The sequence below is a fragment of the Olea europaea genome, chromosome 7, assembly GCF_002742605.1.
Source record: "Olea europaea var. sylvestris chromosome 7, O_europaea_v1, whole genome shotgun sequence".
Lineage (NCBI taxonomy): Eukaryota > Viridiplantae > Streptophyta > Magnoliopsida > Lamiales > Oleaceae > Olea > Olea europaea.
The window spans coordinates 24115950-24140016 of NC_036243.1; the positions used below are offsets into that span (position 1 = coordinate 24115950).

At 33.2% G+C, this 24067-nt stretch overlaps 1 protein-coding gene across 1 annotated transcript; it reads left to right on the forward strand.

The window, feature by feature from the left end:
* Positions 1 to 3387: 3387 nt before the first annotated feature.
* Positions 3388 to 5703, forward strand: LOC111397528 (probable inactive shikimate kinase like 1, chloroplastic). Its single transcript, XM_023024506.1, has 10 exons — positions 3388 to 3603; positions 4042 to 4091; positions 4190 to 4244; positions 4338 to 4410; positions 4500 to 4587; positions 4665 to 4747; positions 4832 to 4958; positions 5108 to 5186; positions 5263 to 5327; positions 5402 to 5703. Exons 1-10 carry the CDS (start codon positions 3435 to 3437, stop codon positions 5468 to 5470), a joined length of 858 nt encoding a protein of 285 aa, XP_022880274.1. The 5' UTR covers positions 3388 to 3434; the 3' UTR covers positions 5471 to 5703.
* Positions 5704 to 24067: the final 18364 nt, after the last annotated feature.

Below are 24067 nucleotides of genomic sequence, written 5' to 3' on the forward strand. Positions count from 1 at the left end.
TGGACCATTTCGTTATTTTATGGTATTAATTAATTTTCTACTAGATGATCATATGTTTGCCTACTTTCCTCTGGAAATGTAGCCATGCTAGGCTACTTGCTCGAATCATAAAATTACGAGTGGAATTTCTTGATTACTTAACTAGGACTATTTGTTTTGATAATGTTGGTGAATTTAGATTATAAGCATTTGATGATTATTGTATAACAATTTGGATTGTAATTGAAAATTTAATTGCATATGTCCATACACAAAATGGTTTAGCTGAGCCGTTTATTAAGCGTCTACAGCTTATTGCTAGACTGTTACTTATGAAAACAAAACCTCAGCTTCTATTTGTAGTAATGACGTATTATATGCTGTATCATTACTTCGTATAAAACCAAATACCTTTTATCAATAATCACCTTTACAATTTGCATTTTGGTTGTACTGTCCAAGTCCCTATTTCCTTCCCATAACGTACTAAAATAGGTCTCCAATGAAGACTTGAGATTTATGTGAGTTTTTTGATTCACTATCTATTATTAGTTATATTGAACCTTTAACGGGTGATTTATTTACTCACATTTTACAGATTGTCATTTTGGATAAAATGACTTTCCAATTTTGGGAGGGGAAAACTATATCCTAAAAAATAGGTAAAATTTACTGGAATGAAACAACTCTATCTCACTTTGATCCCCGTAATAATCATGTGAGCAAGAGGTTGAAAAAATCATTCATTTGCAAAATGTTGTAAATCAATTTCTTGATGTATTTGTTGATACAAGAAAAATGACAAAATCATTTATTCCAATGCAAAATATTCCACCAAAAATTGATATCCTTATAGAATAATCGGTTTTAATAAATGAATCTCAAATACGTCAGAAGCGTGATGACCAATAGGTTCAAAAGACCTTGTACCTTGAAAAAAAATACAAGAGAAAAACCAACTAAAACTTTGGAAAAAGTAACATTAAAAAAGATTGATCAATCAAATATTGAAAATATGGTTTCTGAAAAATCATAAGTTTCAAAAAATAAATTATATGTTATCTCATAAATTATGGAAACGAAATAATGTTTTTATAGACAATATCTTCTCATTTAACGTGGCTCTTGACATTATGCAAAATGAAGATCCCGAAACACAGTTGTTAAAGACTGTCAAAATGGAAAGAGGCCATATAGGCGAAATTGAATTCCTTAGAGAAACGAAATTATTTAAACCTGTAGTTCGAACACCTGAAAATGTAATCCCTGTAAGATACAAATGCGTTTTTATACGAAAGAGAAATAAAAATAATAAAATTACAAGATATAAAGTTCGACTCGTAGCTCAAGGTTTTTCACAAGGACCTGAAATTTATTATGAGAAAATATATTCTATCGTAATGGACATCATCACTTTTAAATTCTTAATTAGTTTAACTGTGTCACTAAAGTTTGATATGCGCCTTATAAATGTAGTAACTACCTATTTGTATGGTTCACTTGATAGTGACATATATAGATGAAAGTTCTCGAAGTGCTTCAAGTGCTAGGAACAAATTATATATGCCCAAAAATTATATTCTCCATTAAATTATGAAGATCATTATATGAATTGAAATATTTCGGACGCATGTGATGTAATCGTTTTAGCAAATATTTTTTGAAGGATAGTTATAAAAATGACGATATCTGCCCATATGTTTTCAGAAAAAAAAATGAATATTGAATTTACAATTATGACAATTTATGTTGATGATTTAAATTTAATTGGCACTCCTAAGAGCTCAACAAAACTGTAGTTTATTTGAAAAATGAATTTCAGATAAAAAATTTGGGAAAAATCAAATTTTGTATTGGGTTGTGGATTGAGCACTTCCCAAAAGGATTATTTATTCACACGCACACGCACACGCACGCACAAGCACGCGCGCGCACGTGCACACACACACACACACACACACACACACACACACACACACACACACACACACACACACATATATATATATATATATATATAATTTTTAAAACGTTTTTTATATGGATAATTCATATCCATTGATATCACCTATAGTTGTTTGATCACTTGATATGAAAAATGATTCATTTCTTCTACTTGAAGATGAAGAGAAGATTCTTGGTCCTGAAGTATTATATCATAGTACAATTGAAGCATTAACTTATTTTGCAAACTGAACTCAACTTGACATAACTTTTTCTGTAAATTTACTTACAAGATATAGCTCTACACTAACTCAAAGACATTGGAAAATTAACACGTAATTTTTGTTACCTAAAGGGCACTGTTGATTTGAAATTATTATATTTTCAAAAGTCGAGATCCACTTTAATGGGATATGCATATGTAGATTTTCTTTCTAACCCATATAAAGTTAAATCACAAATAGGATATGTGTTTACACGTGGAGGATCAGTTATATTATGGAGATCTGTGAAGCAATCCTTGATAACAACATTCTCAAATCATTCTGAAATTATTGCAATCCACGATACATGCCGAGAATGTGAATGGTTGAGGAACATGACCCATCATATCCAAGCATCATGCAAGTTAACTTTAACAAAAGATAGTTCAACAATTTTATACGAAGACAATGCAGTTTGTATTGCACAACTTAAATGAGACTATATCACATTGACGGGAAGAAACATATTTTTTCAAAATTCTTTCATACTTATGAGTTTCAAAAAAATGGCAACAATGAAGTCCAACAAATTGGCTTAAGTGACAATGTGGCCGATTTACTCACAAAATCGTTGCCGACATCTATATTCAAGAATTGGTTTATGAGATTGGAATGCATCAACGTAAAGATTTTCAACGATCAACATCAAGGGAGTAGTTGTACTTTTTTTCCTTTATTTATGTTTTATCTCACTGAATTTTTCTAACAATGTTTTAATGAGACAGTATTTATTTTTAATACTCCAAAAATAATTATACTCTTTTTCATTCATTTGCATCTTCTTTTTTTCCATTGACTTTTAATCAAATAAGGTTTTAAGGAGGTAGATATTTTGTGATATGTCATATTGTAAATGATAAGTTTATTATTGAATAACTATTGTACTCCTACAGTCCTAAAAATTATTTTCGTTGTATCCCTAATTATAAATATAGGACTTTGATTATTAATAAAAACACAAAAATCTATGGACTTCTCTATATTTTTTTTTTTCTCTTTTCTGTCTTCATAACAACAAGCTTTTATTCATTACCTAAATAAATTATTTACATGGTTTTATTCCTTTTATATACATAATCATTCGACAAAATAAAGTAAAAATAATTCTAAAAGAAGTGGGCTGGGCCAACCGGGTCGAATTGGGCCTAAGTTCGACAGCTGACACTATCCAGTAAAAGTGCAAAATGAAAATAAAGAAGAAACACTGAGAACTGAAATCCAGGATCCGGATAGGATTTGGAGGATTGGATGGAGATAATCCAAGCAAGTTGCGGATGCAGAAACTACCTTCAACCTCGCCTCAACTCTCGAATTTTCTATTCCAACTCTCGAAATTACTCTGTTAATTATTACTCCCGATTTCACCCAAGATCAATTTTTTCTCGCAATGGATTCGTCTTGTCTGCTGCCAGTCCCGGTACCACTACCGTCTTGTTCTTTTATATGTTTGATACAAATAGGATTTTTTTATTTTTTTTGGTGAATTGCGAATTTAGTTAAGTATTGGGAGCTTTGAGTTGCTATGTTACTGAGTACAATTTAGAACTTGTTGAATTAAACTGTTTGACTAATAATTACAAGTTGCTTTCCGAGAAAGTAGTGAAAATGTAGTTTTTGGAAATCATCTTTAGCAGAATTATTAACTTCCAAATGAGTTTGTGTTGTTTGTGCTCAATATCCAATGCAGATAACTCAATCTGATAGCGCCAGGGGAATGCACCTTAATATTTTTTTATATGCCTGCTATATACCAAGGAATTCGTTATTCTTTGAGTTTCTTTTCGAATTCTTGAGCTTTGTACTCGTTGACTAAGATGCACCACCATCATTCTAAAAACCTTTTTGTTCAATTTAGATTCAGTGGCGACGGAGGTTGCTCAAGTTGATCTTTCCTTAGCTATTAAAGTGAGTTTTCGGTTCCACGTAATTTGAACAATTGAGGCTTCTCATCTGATTCAACATCTAATTTAAACAACTAATAGTAACTGTTCAGTTCATTTCAGAAGAGAGCAGCGGAGATATCCCCTAATTTAAAGGGAACTTCTATATTTCTTGTTGGTGAGTTATTTTTTAAAATCTAACTTAATGTCCCTTGTATTTCCAAATACATTCACGTTTATTATGTCTGATGTGATAATTAATTTACTAAAGGGATAAACAGCACCTTCAAATCGAACTTGGGGAAAATTCTTGCCGATACATTACGATATTACTACTTCGACAGGTGCTTTTGGTTGAAACTTCATCGTAATAGAGATATTATTGTATGTAGTGGGTGACATAAGTGTGGATCAACTGTTATGCTAACTGCAGCGATAGTCTGGTTGAGGAAGCTGCCGGTGGAAAAACTGCAGCAATATCATACATAGAGAGAGATGAAGAGGGATTTCTTGCCTCAGAGGTGACCATTAGAGATGTCAAATTTTGTTTATTAGTTGTGTCATTTCGATTGAATAAACCTTTTAAAAGTAATTGCAGACTGAGGTACTGAAGCAGTTGTCGTCCATGGTTCGCCTGGTTGTTTGTGCTGGGAATGGAGCAGTTAAAGATGCTAGCAATCTGTATGAATGGCACAAGCATTTTTAATCACGTATCTCATGACGTGTATATACTTGGCATTAAAAGTGAGTTGACTTCATTTATAGGGCACTTTTGAGGCATGGAATTACCATATGGATCGATGTTCCTTTAGACTTGGTGGCCAGAGAGATTGTGGAAGATAGAATTCAACTTTCTGCTACTGATATGTTGATATCTGGATCTTCTCCTGAGGTGTCTTCTATTATCTTAGACAGTTTTTATTCTTAAAAGATGCAGCTACCATATATGAGAATTATGGCTTTTCTATTAGCATCCGTCCAGTATTATATACCGAACTGGTTCTTCACATCCTACGTGGATTGATGTCTTCCCGATTACAGGTTTTGGCTCAACTCAATACACTGTATGAATGTCGGCGAAGTGGATATGCTACAGCTGATGCAACCATTTCAATCCAAAGTCAGTCCTTGTGATAATTTCTACTTTTCACATCATATACTCACTCTTTGTTTAAACTATCTACTGTAATTGGCAGAAGTAGCTTCGGAATTAGGTTACAATGAATTGAATGCTGTGGATGCAGAAGATCTGTGCATGGAGGTGAATTTGATTAACCTATTCTTGAAATTAATTAACTGGAAAGCAGACTATTAATAAAGCTGAGATGAATCTAGGCACTCAAGGAGATTGAAAAATTGATGAGAGCAAAGAAGATGATGGAAGAGGCTGCCAAACCATTTTAACCAACCAGTGTTACAGTTTGAACTAGCGGAACTGGAACTGGCTTTGGATCCACCATTGCTTCTCCTGCTCTCGATACCACTTCTTGAGATAAATTATACTGAAAATGTCTCTTTTTTTTTTTCCTAGTACATTCCTAGGATGGATGTATCATGTTGAATCTTATGATTGTTGAATGGATTTGAACCTTATCTTATATCTTGATTATGTTCAAAGCTCTTAAATGAGTTGGTTCGATGTGGTATCGATGTCCTATGTTCTAATTCTAGCACCGTCAGTTTATGATTTTATTTTTAACTTTTAAATGAAGATCAATGGATTTTAATTTTACCCCTCCCATCAAAAGGAGCTTGAACCAAGGTCATTAGTCTGATAAGGTGTCACTCTCGTCACTTGAGCTATGACTTTTACGACCCTTTTCCTTATATGTCTTTGATGAAGAAAGAAGATAGCATGTAAGGAGGGGTGTTGAAAATTACATCTAAAATAAATAAATGTGTTTCTTTTTAATGGCTTAAGCTTTTAAATATATATATATATATATATATATATATATAAAATAATAAAAATAATAAAAAAGGAAAGAAAAAAAGGTAGGTATATGTAAATAATATGTAAATGTCTATGTCATTTTTTACCATTCAATATGACTTTACCTAGTTTGCTTAATCATTTTCTATTGTATACAGACTAATTATTGTTGTTTTGAATAAGTTTTTACATGTCAATCGTTTTCTATTGAATTTATAAGATGAAGAACAATAATAAAAATAATAAAAAAGGAAAGAAAAAAAGGTAGGTATATGTAAATAATATGTAAATGTCTATGTCATTTTTTACCATTCAATATGACTTTACCTAGTTTGCTTAATCATTTTCTATTGTATACAGACTAATTATTGTTGTTTTGAATAAGTTTTTACATGTCAATCGTTTTCTATTGAATTTATAAGATGAAGAACAATAAATATATTTATAAAACAAATGTTCATTGAGTAAGTGCATCTGAACTTTTTCTGATAAGTACTTTCTAAGAGATGACATTCATCAGTTTTGAACAAAATACAAGACAATCGTTTGTGTAGCAAAGTTCAATTAGAGATGGTGAGACGTGGATTGCAACAGACACTCTTTTGATGTCACGTAGCAAGGTGTCACCTATCAGTTTATCTAAAGAAAAACTGCAGTGAAGGTCCCTTATCTTAAGTTAGCTTGTTTTTAACTTTTTTGTTTGTTAATATTCAAAACTTCAACCTTTATATTTTATTCTTTAGCTGAAATTTTCACCAAGATTGCCGTTCAAAGAGACAAGTGATTCTAACAGATCTGACTTTTATGATGACTTTCGTTGTCCTTCCTTTCGTTGTCCAACCTCCTAGGAATCGAGATATCGAATGCTTTAGGTGTATGGGATCGGGATATATTGCTTCTCAATGTCCGAACAAAAGGACGATGATCTAACAAGACAATGGAGAAGTAATGAGTGATAGTCAGGATGACTATAATGACATACCAAAATTGGAGGATGCTAGTGATGGTGAGAAAGTGGAGTATGCAATTAGAGAGTTATTGGTTACAAGGCGAGCTCTTAGTAATCAAATCAAAGTGGATGACTTCGAATAATAAAGGGCAAAAATATATTTCTTATGAGATGCTATGTTAACAACAAGGTATGTAGTATGCAATTATTGATAATGGGTAGTTGTACCAACGTGGTTAGCACTACACTTGTTGAGAAATTGGGGTTAATTATGCTAAAATATTCTAGGCCTTACAAATTGCAATGGATGAATAAATGTGGTGAGGTTAGGGCGAATAGACGAGTGTTGGTTAGTTTCTCAATGGGGAGCTATCATGATGAAATGATGTGTGATATAGTTCCTATGCAAGTTGGGCATATTTTGTTAGAGAGTCATGGCAATATGATAGGAAGGTATTGCATGGTGGGTACAAAATTAGGTACAGTTTTACTAAAGATAGGAAATATGTTACTCTTGAGCCGTCAACACCAAAACAAGTTTATGAAGATTAAATCAAATTAAAAAGTGAGGTAGATAAAAGAATGAGAGAAAAAGAAAGTGAGATTGATCTTTTACAATAAGATAGTAAGAAATCAAAGAGTAAGGTGGCTAATTATAAGAATTAAAGGGTTGACCCACAAGAGAGTAAAGAAAAAGATTCTTTTGATAGAAAAGAAAAGTTGAAACTGAATTTATTTGTAAAAGGGAATGAGTTGAAGAGGATAGTAGTTGAAAACTGACCTATCATCTTGTTGGTTTATAAGGAATCACTCCTCAACTTTGAGGAGTCTAAGATACCCTTTCCTAGTTTAACTGCTTCTTTATTTCAGAAATTCGAAAACTTATTTTCGAAGGACATGCCTAATGGGTTAACACTCATTTGAGGCATTGAGCATCAAATTGACAATGTACCTGGAGCTGTCATTCCAAACGAGCCGGCTTAGAGGAGTAATCCCGAAGAAACCAAAGAACTTCACACGTGGAAGAATTGATGAGCAAAGCATATATGAAGGAAATCATGAGTCCATGTGTCATGCCAATGCTAATTGTGCCGAAGAAAGATGTTACTTGGAGAATGTGTTTAGACTATCGGGCAACCAACGAAATAACGATAAAAATATCATCGTGATATTTTAAATGAATTACATGGATCCTACATGTATAACAAAATAGATTTTAAAAGTGAAAATTATCGAATTAGGACGAGATAGGGAGATGAGTAGAAGACTGCTTTTAAAACTAAGTATGATTTATATGATTGGTTAGTCATGCCATTTGGACTTACTAATACACTTTGTATGTTTATGAGATTAATGAATCATGTCTTGCGTAAATTTATAGTAGTTTCTTCGATGATATCTTGGGATATAGTAAATATTTAAATGAGCATATATGACATTTAAAATATGTGTTTGTGGTCTTAAGACAAAAACAACTTTATGCTAACTTTAAAAGGTGTAGATTTTACATGGAAAAATGTTGTTTTTCTTGGTTATGTTATTAGTTCTAAAGGAATTGAGGTGGTTGAGGAGAAAATCCAAGCCATCAAGGAGTGGCCAACACCAAAAAGTATAACCGAGGTAAGAAGTTTTTATGGTTTGGCTAACTTCTATAGGCATTTTGTTATAGACTTTAGAACAATTGCTAACCTACTCACAGAGATTGTAAAGAAAAGTGTATGATTTTGTTGGGACGTTGAACAAAAACATGTTTTTAACACTATTAAGGATAAGTTGTGTACTGCAATGGTATTATCATTAACTAACTTTAACAATATTTTTTAGATTGAATACTAGTGAAAAGCTAAGTGGAGTAGCTCTCAACTATTTTACACATGACAAGGAATTGTATGCACTTATTCGAGCTTTGGGGACAACAACACTACTTATGGCCAAAGGAGTTTTTGATCCACACTGATTATGAATCCTTGAAGTATTTAAAGGGTCAAGGTAAACTAAACAAGAGGAATGCAAGGCAGATGGAGTTTATCGAGACCTTTTCGTATGTTATTTGGTACAAATGAGGTAAAGAAATTGTGGTCGCATATGCGTCTTCAAGGAGGTACGTACTTCTTATCACTTTAGGTGCCAAATTGCTATGATTTGAATATGTTAAGAACATGTATGCCAATGACCTAGATTTTTCTAATATATATGAATCATGTGATAAAGGTGCTATGATAGATTCTTTAAGCATGTTGGATATTTATTTCGGGAGGATAAGTTATGTGTACCTAGGTGTTCAAAAAGAGAATTATTAGTACATGAAGCACATAGTGGAAGTTTAATGGGTCACTTTGGGACTAAGAAGACCTTGGAGATGTTACAGAACACTTTTATTGGCTAAAGATGAAAGTTGATGTTGATCGGAATGGTAGTAGATTCATCAATTGTAATAATGCTAAGTCTGAGGTTTTACATTAAGGTTTGTATACACCATTACCCGTTCCTAGTGAGCGTTGAGTTGATGTGTCTATGAACTTTCTGTGTAAGGTTTACCTAGGACTAAGAAAGGAAGAGATTCCATATTTGTAATTGTAGATATATTTAGTAAGATGGCACATTTCATTTCATTTCATAAAACTGATGATTCCATTAATATTGTAGATTTATTTTTTAAAGTAGTGTACTTACATGGGGTATCTAGAAGTATTGTATCGAACACAGATGTTAAGTTCCTTAGTCGATTTTGGAAAATTTTGTTGAGTAAGTTTGGGACTAAACTATTATTCTGTACAACTTGTCACTAACAAACGAATGGACAAACTGAGATTGTTAATATGACTATTATACAACTATTGCGTACATGTAGTTATTAAGTACTTAAAGAGTTGGGAGGATTGCTTATCATTAATTGAGTTTGCATACAATATGGGCCACGGATTTTACCGCTTCTTATATTCCATTTGAAATTATTTATGGTTTTAATCAACTAACGTTTGGATTCAATTCATTTACTGTTGATAAAATTTCTCCATGAAAAGGTGCAATGCTAGACTGAGAAGAAAAATGAGCATTATACTTTTCAAGCAAATAAATGACGAAAGCGTATTATATTTGAACAAGGAGATTGGGTTTGGGTGCATATGAGAAAGGTAGACTTTCTAGCTCTAAGGAAGTTAAAGTTGCAATAAAGAGGAGATGGACCATTCCAAGTACTTAAAAAGATTAATGACAATGCTTATAAATTTGATATTCCGGGTGAGTGTAAACATTTCAGCTACTTTTATTTTTTATTTTTATCTTTTCGTGTCTGATGTAGATAGAGATTTGAGGACGAATCCTTTTGAAGAATTAGGGAATGATGAGAACTATGGTACGAGAGCTAGTAAGGACAATGACCCATTGATTGTGGAGGAACAATCAATGACTAAATCATGATTAAAAAAGGTTAAGATGCCAGAGGATTACTTGTTCAAGTTACGATGGACGAAAGTTTGACTATAACAAGCGAAATAACAAGTTTCATATTGTGTATGGAGGAAGGAACAAGATGAATCAACTTGGTTCAAGTAATGGTCGAGGGGGTTGAATCGAAGACCTATGCGACCGCATGTCTCCAACTTGGGTGGTCTATGCAACCTCAAGTAGGGTACCTATTCCGCCATATAGAGTGAAATCGGGACGCATTTTTCCAAAACTTGCCAAGATTTTTATTTTAGTTGAAACTCTTTTTATAGCATATTTTTATCTTTTAGGCGTAATTATGCTTTTTAATTAGAGTTGTATGGGTTCCCTATAAATAAGATTCACTTTTTCATTGTAAACAGACAATTATTAAGATATTATTATAGGACATTTTGCTTTCAACTCGTTCTTTAGCAAACTAATTTGAACTTATCAAGAATTAAATTATTGTAGCATCAAGATATTGTCTGCAATTGTCTCGATTCTTTGGTTCAATAATTTATTGGGTCGAGCTTTCCAAATCGTGATATTTAGCTCTCTTGAGTTTGATTTAATCTATCATGGGTATTGTAGCTACAATTGCTACGTGGTTTTGCATCATCACAACTAGGTTTGATACCTAACAGTGGATGTAGCTTGTTTCCAATTTAAAAGGAATGGATATAGCAATTGAGATTGATAGTAGATAGGAGCATATTTGTTACTTAATATTTGTTTTATTTCATCCCACGAAGTGACAGGACGTTGACCTAGGATATCAATATTATGCAAAAAAGAAATTCCGGTAACACTTTTTAGATCTGACAAGTGGCATATGAGCATAAAAAAGACGATGAGAGTCAGTTAAGTTGTGGAAGTCAAAGAATTTTTCAAAACTATCAAGTAATTGAGAAATGATTGGGTCGAGTGAGACCATCAAAGTCCCATAATGCAATACGTCTAGAAGGAGAATGTATGCCCCCTATAAAAGTGTCTAGATGGAGGATAATTGGAAGGATAAGGAGAATGTAAATGTATACTGTTGTATTGACATAGGATGTGTTGTAGGTGTAAAGTCATTATATAAATTGTATGTGGCATGGTATGACATTTTTTATTTAATTATAAAGTTCGACATGCCACAAATACTAAGTAGAATATAAAGTTTTCAAATAGCAAAATCGATGTACCTCATGAGATTCAAAATGAGCTTATTAAGTGCAAACCGTCCAACTAGAAAGTTGACATCAAGTGGAACAAACACAATCCAACCTTTCTGATGGGAAAAAAGAGGTTATGACGAATTGAAAATATAACTTCCCAAGGTTTACTAGAGCAGCACAATCCAAATGACTCAAAGACTGAAACAAATTCTCAAAAAATTGTGAAGGCAGATTGATCCCAAAATAAAGTTCAAGTATTGTTCTCCTGGTCATTGTCCCTGCTACTGCTTGAACTATACAAGGCAACTGCAAAATGACAAAGGCAGCAAGTGTGATGTGAATCCATGTAGCCATTAGATCAAACACAATAAAACTAAGAATCAACGTTTGGAAAAGCTCGATCCAATAAATTATTGAACTAAAGAACCAAAACAATCACAAACAATATCTTGACCCATGATCACAAAACTTACTAACTTTACTTGAATGTTGAATGTCACAAAAAACTAATCCTTGACAAGTTCGAAAAATTAATTCAATGAAGAACGAGTTAAAAGTAAAATATACCTCGCAATAATATCTCTCAATTGTGTGTTTTACAATTAAAAGAATGACTCCTATTTATAGGTAACTCATAAAAATACTAATTATAACGAAATGTAAAACTAAAAATACCAAAAGATACCATAAGATAGAGTTTTAACTAAAATAGGAGATTACGTGAAATTTAAAAAATTCTTGTCCCAGATTACACTATGTGACCGAATAGGTTAAGGCGTTTAGTCACATTGGTCAATCAACAATCTGATTTTTGGTCTCGATATGTATCTATGCGGTCACATGCCTAGATACACTATACGATCGCATAGATTTTCATATCAGCTCCCTCCTCCGTTGCATAAACCAAGTTGATGCATCTTGTTTCTTTTTCATGCCCAAAATGAAACTTGTTCTTTTGCTTATTGTGATTGATGTTTCATCACCGTAGCTTAAACATGTAATCCCATGACTTCTTTAATCTTTAACCTTCTTTGCTCGGGACCTAGTCATTGATTTTTCCTCCATGATCAATGGATCATTGTCCTTATTAGCTCTCATACCATGGATCTCATCATTTCCTTCCTTTCGAAAGGATTTGTCCTCGAACTTTCACCTGCATCAAACAAGGAAAGATAAGAAATATTGAAAGTAGCAAAAATGTTATACTCACCTAGAAGATCCAATTTATAGGCATTGTCATCAATCTTTTCAAGCACTTAAATCCTTTTGATTGCAACTTTGACTTTGAGCTAGAAAGCATTCATTTCTCACATGCACCCAAACTCAATCTCCTAGTTCAAATATAAGGTGCCTCCTTTATTTGTTTAAGAAACTAATGCTCATTTTTCTTCTCAATCTAGCATTGTAACTTCCCATTGAAGAATCTTACCAACTTGGCCCTCATCTTTCCATCCAAGCTACATCTTTCATCAACAGGTAAAGAAATTAAATCCATAGGTGTTAGTGGATTAAAACCATAAACAATTTCAAATGGAGAATAAGAAGCAGTAGAATATGTGGCCCTATTATATGCAAATTCTATGAATGACAAGCAATCCTCCCAACTCTTCAAGATCTTATTGACTATAGTACGTAATAGTAATATCATAATCCTATTAACAACCTCAGTTTGTCCATCCGTTTGCAGGTCACAAGTAGTAGAGAATAATAGCTTAGTCCTCAACTTACTCTACAAATTTTTTCAAAAATGGCTAAGGAACTTAACATCTTGATCCGATATAATGCTCCTAGGTAACCCATGTAAATGCACTACTCTTTAAAGAATAAATCCGCAATATTAGTGTCATTATCAGTTTTATAACATAGAATAAAATATGTCATCTTACTAAATTTATCTACCAACACAAGAATAGAATCTCTTCTTATCTTAGTCCTAGGTAAACCCAACATGAAGTCCATAGACATATCAACCCAAGGCTCACTAAGAACACGTAATGGCGTATAAAAACCTTGAGGTAAAACTTTAGACTTGACCCTTTTACAAGTGAAGCATTTACTACAAACCCAACCAACGTCAACTTTCATCTTAGGCTAATAAAAGTGTTCATTTAACATGTCCAAGGTCTTCTTAACCCCAAAGTGACCCATTAAATCTTCATGTTCACTAAATTATTTCCTTTCGATTTAAAACTACCGCAAGTGTATGGTTCGTTAACAAGTAATAAAGTGGAATGTTAGGTTTTGAATATCGTCCTACAGAGATCGAGTAGTTCAATTTTGTCTACCTTAGCCTTAACCAAAACGAATTTATCAAAATAGGAATTTATTCTTAGAAAAACCCTAATTTAGAAAAACCCTAATTTAGTAAAACCCTAATTTCTGAAAATCCTAATTTCGCTAAATGACTTGATTGTGCAAACTATGTGTTTAAATGAAATTAATCGCAAAATGATGATTGGAATGCAAAATTGATTGTATTCAATAGAATTAAAAAACACTAGGATCACGAATTCCTATGTAATAATCACTTGAAACCCTAATTTCACAATCTGACGACACAATTTGATTATTGATGACTCAATGCTCCTAAGTCTAGCCAACACACTCTCTCAAGGAGTATTGAACATATTCTTATATACCACCAGCCTATATTTCTATGACGGATGCATATACATGAGAATGAATGGGGTTTTATGAGCAATTAAAGAATCACGCAAAGCATAGATGTATATTTCTATCTCCTATTGGACCTTTCGATGATCTATACCTGTCAAATCTATTTCCATTCTCTCGAATGTAAGAAATAAATCACTACACATCATATAATCGCGTGCACTCAATCATTGATGAAATTAATGTGTATAAATCATTCAATTAATCAAATATGCGTTAATTATCAAATTGCAAGAATTTAAATCTAAAAATCATATTACATAGTTCATCGATCTCCTACCATGAGAAAACTTAGCCTAACATTGAAAATCTAAAGGAATACATGAATTCTTGAAAATAAAACATCACTGGATATTGAAATTTGATGAAATCTTGATGTTCTTCATGAAATCTCTTGTTGATCTCCCTCAATTTGGTCTCCAAGAAGTGTTTTGTTTTCCTCAAATGCGTTCTAGCCCTAATTCTGACAAGTCTAGGCTTTTATATCACGTCCAAATCATCTTCCAATAGAGTTATAACGTAAAAAGAAAACTACATAATCAACCCAAAATTTTACACCATGCGGCCGCATGGTTGACAAATTTGGGGTTCAAATTCCCAAATGGGGACTGTGCGGCCGAATGGAAATAACACCATGCGACCGCATGGTTTAACAAACTTCCATTTGTGCCATTTTAATCCCCAAACTCAATCTTCTTGTTTATTGATCTCTTTTCTTCGACTATTTTGTTCCATCATCTCGTATTAACCTCCAATTGGTACTTGTCACTATCAATTCTTCGATTGCTCATTTGGTTCATCTTTTAAATATGTGCATTTCGATCCTGAACTTTCACTTTGCTTCGTTTTGGTCCTTTTTGCTTCTTTTTCTCGTGAATTCCATCAAGTCCATCAAATAACCCTACAATCCAAGAGTTAAACGAATTTAGGTCACATTTCAAATACTTTGCTCGTATTTTAGTAATGTTCGTGATTTATATAAGTGCATAAAAACACACTTATCAAATCTCCCAAACTTGAACTGTTATTTATCCTCAAACAAGATAGTGACTTAACTCCTAACAAACATGACTTAATAACCTGTCGTATCTCAAGATTGGAGTTCAGTAATTAATACAGGAAATAGTTTGAATAGTATGAGAATAAAATCAATCTTTACTTGTCAGATGCAAGACTCACCGTGTGTGTGTGAACGCATACCAATATTTCAAACTCATGATCGATTTAATCCAGACCCCAAAATGGTCAAATATATCCTTACTTCACTCGAGAGATACACAACTCCCCAAACTTATGTTTTTCACTCAATTATCTCGGGGTTGTTTTTTAAAATTAAAAGTTTAGGTGACTGTAGTCCTTACCATCTCTTTGTTTGGATAGATCTCACCATCACAGGTTCGCATGTCAACAAGTGAATGTTCTTCTAGATTTGATTGCTTTAACACTCAAGATTAAACTAAGTTACTTGCCTCGCCTTGAATGTGTGATTTTTATCAACCGAATGTCCAAAGGACCCTGTAACGAGCTTTGGGTCGGTTACTCCCAAACCAGTTGGCTTTAGGGCACCAGGTTTTACACCCTTCCAAGCTTATTTACTAGAGTTATAAAGGCTCGATCATAGGACTTTTTATTGACCTCTTTTTCTCTTACTTTCTATATGACCCCTGTAGCGAGCTTTGGGCCGGTGACTCTCAAATCAGTTGGCTTTAGGGCACCAGATTTCGAGATATCCTTAAAGGCTTACTTGCTCGTGTCATAAAGGATTGGAAATGTGTCATATTTTCATAACCTAGATTGATGCCCCTTTATATTTTTCTAGACATTTGGTCTCTAGAATCAACCCTCAATTTAAGACTTTTACCTAGTCTTCCAGCTTGTTTGGAAGGGATTTTTTACACCAAAAAATTGATTTTTTAACTATTATTTCACTATTTCAATCGTAATTTTTGACTTTTTCTCTCACAGGTGAACCCCACTTTTCTTCTAACAATCAAAAAATCAATTCTCAAAATCCATCCCAAACGGGGCCTTCATCTCACTTGTTTAGGCAATTCACACAGTGTAATTCATGCACGAAGCCCCCACTTATCTCAATATTCCCCTATAATTGTTAAACCATCTCCAAATTATTCGAAAAAGAAATTGGTTTATGGATCTACATTCATTTATGGTTTAATCTAATCGAGGTTTTCTGGTTTCTCATGCTTTATTCAAACTCAATCACTCATCTAACATGTGTGGCATGAGTGGCGTGCATATGGAATGTCAAGTACTACATCAACAAGTATCAGATAATCAAATTCTGCACCATATTCATAGTTCCTAACACATACCTATTCCAACAATCATATCATTGCTGACAAGGCTATCAAACTCACACAGGCATGCAATGAACTTGATACAGTATAATGATCCAATAATCACTCATCAAGCACACAATATGCAATCAATAACAGAAAATATTGATGGACTGTGATCGTTTCAAAATGGATTACATTACATGCCGATAATTTATTTTCCAAAACATGTCACTGTTCAAAATATGCCACCACCCCCAAACTTATACAGTACATTGCCCTCAATGTGAAAAGTAAAGGTTTTAAAATTGCATAATTTGAAGGACAAGTGCAAATTAGAAATAACAAAATGAGTTAAATAAAACTCCCCTGATCACTATAGCTTGGCTCCCCTATTGAGACTTTATAAACTTCTTCAATAAGTTAATGGTGTCAAAGGCTTGAGGTAATTGAGGGATATTTTGTTACATTACATTTGATAAATCAATGGCACGGCTAAATTGTGATGACATTCGATTCCAAAATAAAATTCTTCAAAAGAAAATAAAGAATATTGTAAAGATGATCATATTAAGCGGGCATATACTCTTATCGATTATATATTATAATAAATTGTGAAATTCCAAAAGAAGTTGATCTAAATGAAATGTGAGGAAATTATTTGAAATGTCCGCTTTCACACGTCCATTTGCAAAAATGTCGACTTTCACAAATCCTTGCAAAAATGTCCATTTTGAAATATTTTGAACCAAAATGTGCTTGTGAACAATTTATGCTTCCACACAAAGACAAGAAATGAACATTTTTGCAAAAAAATTATTGGCCAATAAATTTTTAACACATAGCCTGCCATATTTATTTCAAAAGTGTATATGTCAAATCACAATTAATGTTATTTTTTTCATTGACACGGAAACTCAAGAATTACATTTCAAGTGTAGAGAAATGTCTTGAAATGTAATATTCAAAATAAAATGTCATTCTAGATATTTAAAATGTCAAGAACAACATTTGAGATGACGAGATCATTTCATATTGTGATTTGACATGTGTACTTTTAAAATATAAACGGGATTCAAATATCGAGAATGACATTTGAAATGTCGATAACATCATTTTAATGTAACTTCTCATGGAAGCTACTTCTCAAAATCTGCAACAAATTGAAAAAATAAATAAATTGCTTCTTTTTTCCATTAAGGGCATAATAGATGGTTTAGTAATAAATTTAAAAAATGGACATTTTTCAATTGACACCTATGAAATTAGACATTTTTAAAAATACCCCTTGAAATATTTGAAATTGAGATGTCTCAATAAATTATATTATTTTGAAAAAGAAATAAAATTGAAAAAGGTTGTTGAAAATACTTTTGTACATAATGTAGCACTTCATTTTATGAATCATAGTGAGGATATTGGAAATCCATCGAAAAATATCAATGTAAAAATAATTGGCTAAATAAAAGGATGCTCTACAAACAAAATTGAACTTATTGGAGAAATTTGAAGTTTTTGGGCCTACAGTCCGATTACCTAATGTATATTTTTATGTGGAAATATAATGAGAAAAATAAAGTCGTAACATGGAATACATGAATCTTAACTTAATAAATTTTACAAATACTTATATGAATAAATAAATTATCTTATGGTCGATGCAATTAAATATCTACATCTTGATTTTGACAATGCATAAAATTCAATATGCATCTAATAAATGTGGTTTTAACTAACTCACGTACATGCATATTAATACTATTTCATATAAATCAATGAATTTTTAATATGCATTAAACATATAGTTCAAATGATATTATAATGACGAGGGAGTAAATACGAGTTGTACTCTTTTTTCTTAACCAATATTTTGTCTTACTGGATTTTTCTTGAAAGATTTTTAATGACACAACTTTTTTAACGTATTGAAATAAATAATGTCCATATTTTTCTTCATTATGGTTTTTTCGACAAGATGTTCTTGATAAGATTTTAATGGACATTTTTTGTATAATGAATGTTTATAATGTACACACCATTTAAACTGAAATATAACCTTATGATTTACTCTTATATGTCACAAATTATGTTCGAGACTTTCAAAAGATAGAAACAATATAATCTACTTTTCAAAGAACCATCATGCTGATTAAAATCAAACAATAATAGATTAACATCGTATGAAGACAATATTGCTTATGACCTTTAACAAGAAAATATGAAACATAATTCACCAGATTGTTTTATACAAATTTTTGGAAAATGGTGTAACGAAAATATTGGCGCACAAAATATAAATGGCTTGATACATGGTGTTTCATTAATTAAAATTGCTGGAGTAGCTGTACTTTTTATTCCTTTAACTAAATGATATCCAACTGAATTTTCTTGACAAAATTTGTATGAGACAACATTTTCTTAATATTCCAAAATTTAACAATTAATTGTATTCTTTTTCCATTTATAAGATTTTTTTTTTTTATCGTCCATTGACTTTTTGATAAATAAAATTTTTAATGAGCCCGTTATTATGCAAATAATCATTAAATGGAATGTGCTGGAAAATTATGGAAATTATTTTTGACTATTTAGTCTTATTAAATACTTAGATAAATCTTATTTATATTAAAAAGTATATTTTATTGAAATTGTAACTCCAATCTATATTAAATTCCCTTATTTTGTTCTTTCTTTTATTTAGTTTTACAATATAGATGGATTGAATAGTCCCAATAATCATTGAACTTATTTCTATGTTTTTGATTGTTAAGTGAAATTTCAAATGTAAAATTTTGGCCACTAAACTTATCAAATTGTTGAAAGTTATTCATTGACGTGACATCTGTTATTCAACTCTAACGAAATTGGTGATATGACAGATGGAATGCTCAAGTAACATAACTTATTACACACCAAATTGTCATGTAAGAAAAATGAGTCTTTGATTGCTCACTATGCTTCTAAGTACGTCTTTGTTTGCTCTCTCTATAAAAAATCATCTAATATTTTCGTGCAGGCAAAAATCATCAAAGATTCCTCGAAAAGTACAATGAGCAATTGAAAATGTATTTTTTTACATGGTAATTTGATGTTCGTGAATTGCATCACCTTTGTATTCCGACTGTCATATCAATAATTTCATTAGAGTTCAATAACAAATATTATGCTAATGAATAAGGACAGTGCTATACGTATCGAATTTTTTTATCGAATCTTTTATCTATTACTCACAATAAGGATGGGGACCATGATCCGTCATTTTTAATTCACGCGGGCCCGCTATATATTGTGAGAGGGGGGACGAGGAAATACACGAAAATGACTCTTCCACTGTAGTAAAATTTGACATTGGCCTTTGACCCATTAAATGAATTAAAAAAAATTAAGTTAAAATAAAAAATTTCACAGTAAAAGGCTATTTTATCCTTCACACTGTTTGAAAATCTCCGACTGACCGACCGACACCGACTTCAGAATTTTGACCGACCGACACCGACACCACCGGCAACGACCATCATCTACACCGAAATTAAAATAACCGGTTAGTTTTAATCACTTTTCTCCAGTTAATGCGGTTCATGTGCAAGTTTATAGCATTTTCGTTACTAATTTCGGTTTAATTAGATCCATGGGCATGAGTAGTTAGATTGTGGGCATGCTGGGAGCGTGAAAAATGTGAATTTTTAGTTTTTTTTGGAGCTCAGTGGCCGGGAATGGCGATTTCCGGCCGATTCCCGGCCGTTAACAGTCGGCTTACCCGACTGTTAACAGTCTAGGCTGACTGTTATATATTTAATTTTAATTTTTTTTATAATTTTTGTAATTAATTAAATTTTATATTTGATTAAATAGTAATTATGTTATTTATTTATTTAATTTTTTATCATTGTCAATATAATATAATAATTGAAATATTGTAAAATTAACAATGTTGATTCTTTTTTTTTTATGAAATTATCTTTAATTTATTTTTTCAAATTTATTTAAATAATATGAAGTCTTTACATTTTAAAAAAATGTAAAGTAATTATTTATTTAATTTTTATATTTGTCTTTTATATAATTTAATAATTGAAATATTGTAAAATAAACAATGCTGATTCTTTTTTTTTATGAAATAATCTTTAATTCATTTTTTCAAATTTATTTAAATAATATAAATGGACTTTACATTTTTTGAAAACGTAAAGTAATTATTTATTTAATTTTTATATTTGTCTTTTATATAATTTAATAATTGACATATTCTAAAATTAACAATTTTGTGTTGTTCCTTTTTTTTCTTTTTATGAAATAATCTTTAATTTATTTTTTCAAATTTATTTAAATAATATAAATAGTCTTTACATTTTTCGAAAATGTATTTAATTTGAAATTTTTTTTTGTAAATACATTTTCCAAATAATAATTATTTTATTTAATTATTTAATTTTTATAATTTCCTTTTTTATATAATTTAATAATTGAATACATAATATTGTTCGAAATTAACAATTTGTTTTGTTCCTTTTATTGTTCTTTTATGAAAATCTTTGATTTTTTTTCAATTTATTTAAATAATATTTATATTCTTTAATTTTTTTGACAATACATTTAATTTGATTTGTTGTTTTTTGTAAATATATTTTTCAAATGTAATATTTGTGATTGTATGGTAGTTAGAGTTCGGTTCTCTTGATTTTGTGAGATTATGCTTTCTTTTGTTATCTCTTGTTCAATGCTATAACATTTAAATTTTTGCAGAATGGAGTATCATTTAGATGCAGAGTTGAGACGGATGTCGGGGAAAGCTACTTGGAACAGTAGCTTTGAGAGTTTTACTGCTGTGTTGGAGCTGCTCGATGATCAGCACGGAGATATGCTACGACAGTCCTTCTTGTGGCCACTGTACCAGTTGCGAGAGGTGCAGTACTCAGGACAGATCATTGATGCACTTCTATGTCGGTTCTGAGGCCAGTCGACGGCGATTCCCTCCAGTTCGACCTCGGGGGCAAGGTCGTCAGTTTCTCGATGTTTGAGTTTACATTGATCACTGGACTGAGGATTACGGGCGACGATGCAGCCATGGAGAGAAGCAATAGGCTGTACGAAACGTACTTCCAGGGACATGGGTCGGTGCTTCTACCCTACTTGATGGTCGCGATCAAGGGGTGCGACCATATGCTAGATAAATTGAAACTTGGGCTGGTCTACATCCTCGAGAGTGTGATGAGGTGTCATCACAAGAAGACTGCCCTCGACATTTTTCATTTGCAAGTTGTTGACGACATCAATGCGTTCAACAACTATCCGTGGGGCCGAAGATGCTACGAAGACATCGTACATGTGTTCACCAGATCGCACTCGAGGCCCAGGGGGTCGATGCGTAAATTCGATATATATGGATTGCCCTTAGCGGTGCAGGTAAATGTTTAATATAATCAAAGTTAAAGTTTTAGTGTATTACATTGATGCTTAATAAGTGTATGTGTTACAGATTTGGGTGTATGAGACAGTTCCTGTATTGGGGGCCCGCTTTGCGCAGCGAGGGGAGACACGCTGCCCTCGGATGCATCATTGGAGATCATCGCGAGTGGAGGGATGTCCCACTGGGAAGCAGTTATCGGCCCTCCTCGACGATCCTCAGGTAAGTATTATGAATTTGTGATTTATATTATACGTAATTTAAAATTTTGTTTACATGATCGTTAAGTAGTTGAAATGTCAATATGTCAGCTTGAAGTCATACTTGAGTTGACGCCATCGATGGAAGAGGAGGCTCGGGGTCTTGTGTGGGATTTAGGCATTCTGCACACCCCAGACGAGGAGATGTCTGATCCGAGTTTGGATCGAGATTGGGTATGTGAATGAAATATAATTTATTGAATATCATCGACGTATAAATTTATTGAATAATTTTTCATTTTATTTGTATAGGAGGGTGGTCCAGCTGATCGACAATCACTTTCACCGAGGGCATCGCCGCCACCATTGGCATCACCTCCGCCGAGGGTATCGTCCCCGCCATTGGCATCACCTCCGTCGAGAGCATCACCGCCGCTAGTGGCATCACCTCCTCTGGGGCCATCGCCTCCGCCATTGGCATCACCTCCGTCCAGACACCTCCGCAGTGTGTCTCCGGGGCACAGTGATGATTTGTATGCCCGTTTGACTGGATTTATAGCGGAGGAGGTCAGCGCGCTACGATGAGATTTGACGGAGAGGGTCGATGATCTGGGACGAGAGTTGACAGGGAGGGTCGATGATCTGGCAGGGAGGGTTGACTATTTGATAGGGAGGGTCGACGATATGGGACGAGAGTTTACAGGGAGGGTTGACGATCTATCCCATGATGTTGGAATACTAGACTCAGTCGTATAATACAAAGAGCATAACGTTCTCGCAGCAAAGCCTCGATACATGGTCACCGCAACTGCATGCTCACATGGAAAACTCTCCAATTGAAATCTCGTACAAGTGCATGTGTTATCAGTCAAGTCCACCATATATGCCATATTACGTGCACATTGCACGGAGAAACGAAACTCATCTAGTGTTTTCACATTCAACTTCCTCGCAACCTCTGCCGCCTTAAACAGTTTCTCCTCTTGAGCTGGGGCCAACACGCTAGTGCAACTCTGTGATGCCGCACGTCGGTTATGAAACCACTGTTTAGCTTGTTACGAATGTTCTCAATCATTGCGAGAATTGGTAACTCTCGATCCTTCTTAAACAATGCATTGAGAGACTCCGCGTTATTCGACGTCATCATGTTGTATCGACGTCCTGGAAAGTATAACCGCGCCCAATGTTTGATCCCCATCTTTGTCAGATACTCCAACGCCGGTAATGATTTACTTCATATCTCGAGCATGAACTTATTACACTCTTCAGCACTGTAAGCTTCAGCTGCTCTCCTGAACAATGAAACGATGCCTGTGCCCCTATACCTAATCTTCAAATTATCTTGTATATGGTACATGTAATACCCGTGATGTGCTCCGGAAAAAACTTCAGCGATACCGTTTATTATAGACTGTTCTCGATCGGTTACAAAGGTAAGGTCTTCGACTTCCCCGATCACTTCCCTCAGTTTAGAAAAGAACCAACGCATGGACAGATCATTCTCGCTGTCAACTATGCCGAATGCAATAGGGTAAATTTGGATGTTGGCATCTTGACATGTAGTAATAATTAATTTGCCTTTATATTTAGCTTTCAGAGTTGTACTATCAACTAGAATTACAAGTCGCATTGCATTTCGAAAACCCCGAATACATTATCCGAGAGCCATGAAGAAATACTTAAAACAATAATCGCCCCCCGTCTCAATAAAATATGTTGTGCCAGGATTAGTTGTCCCCATGTTATGGCAATACCTAGCCAATTTAGCATAGCTCTCTTCAACCGATCCCATTAAATCCTCCAACGCACATTCTTTGGCCTTCTACGCTTTTTGATAGCTCATGACCACTCCGTACTCTCGACGGACGTCGTTAATGATGTTTGAAAGTCTGTAGATCGTCCATAGATCCTGATACTTGTGCATTATCTGTCGACCAATAAACCATGCTCGAGCTT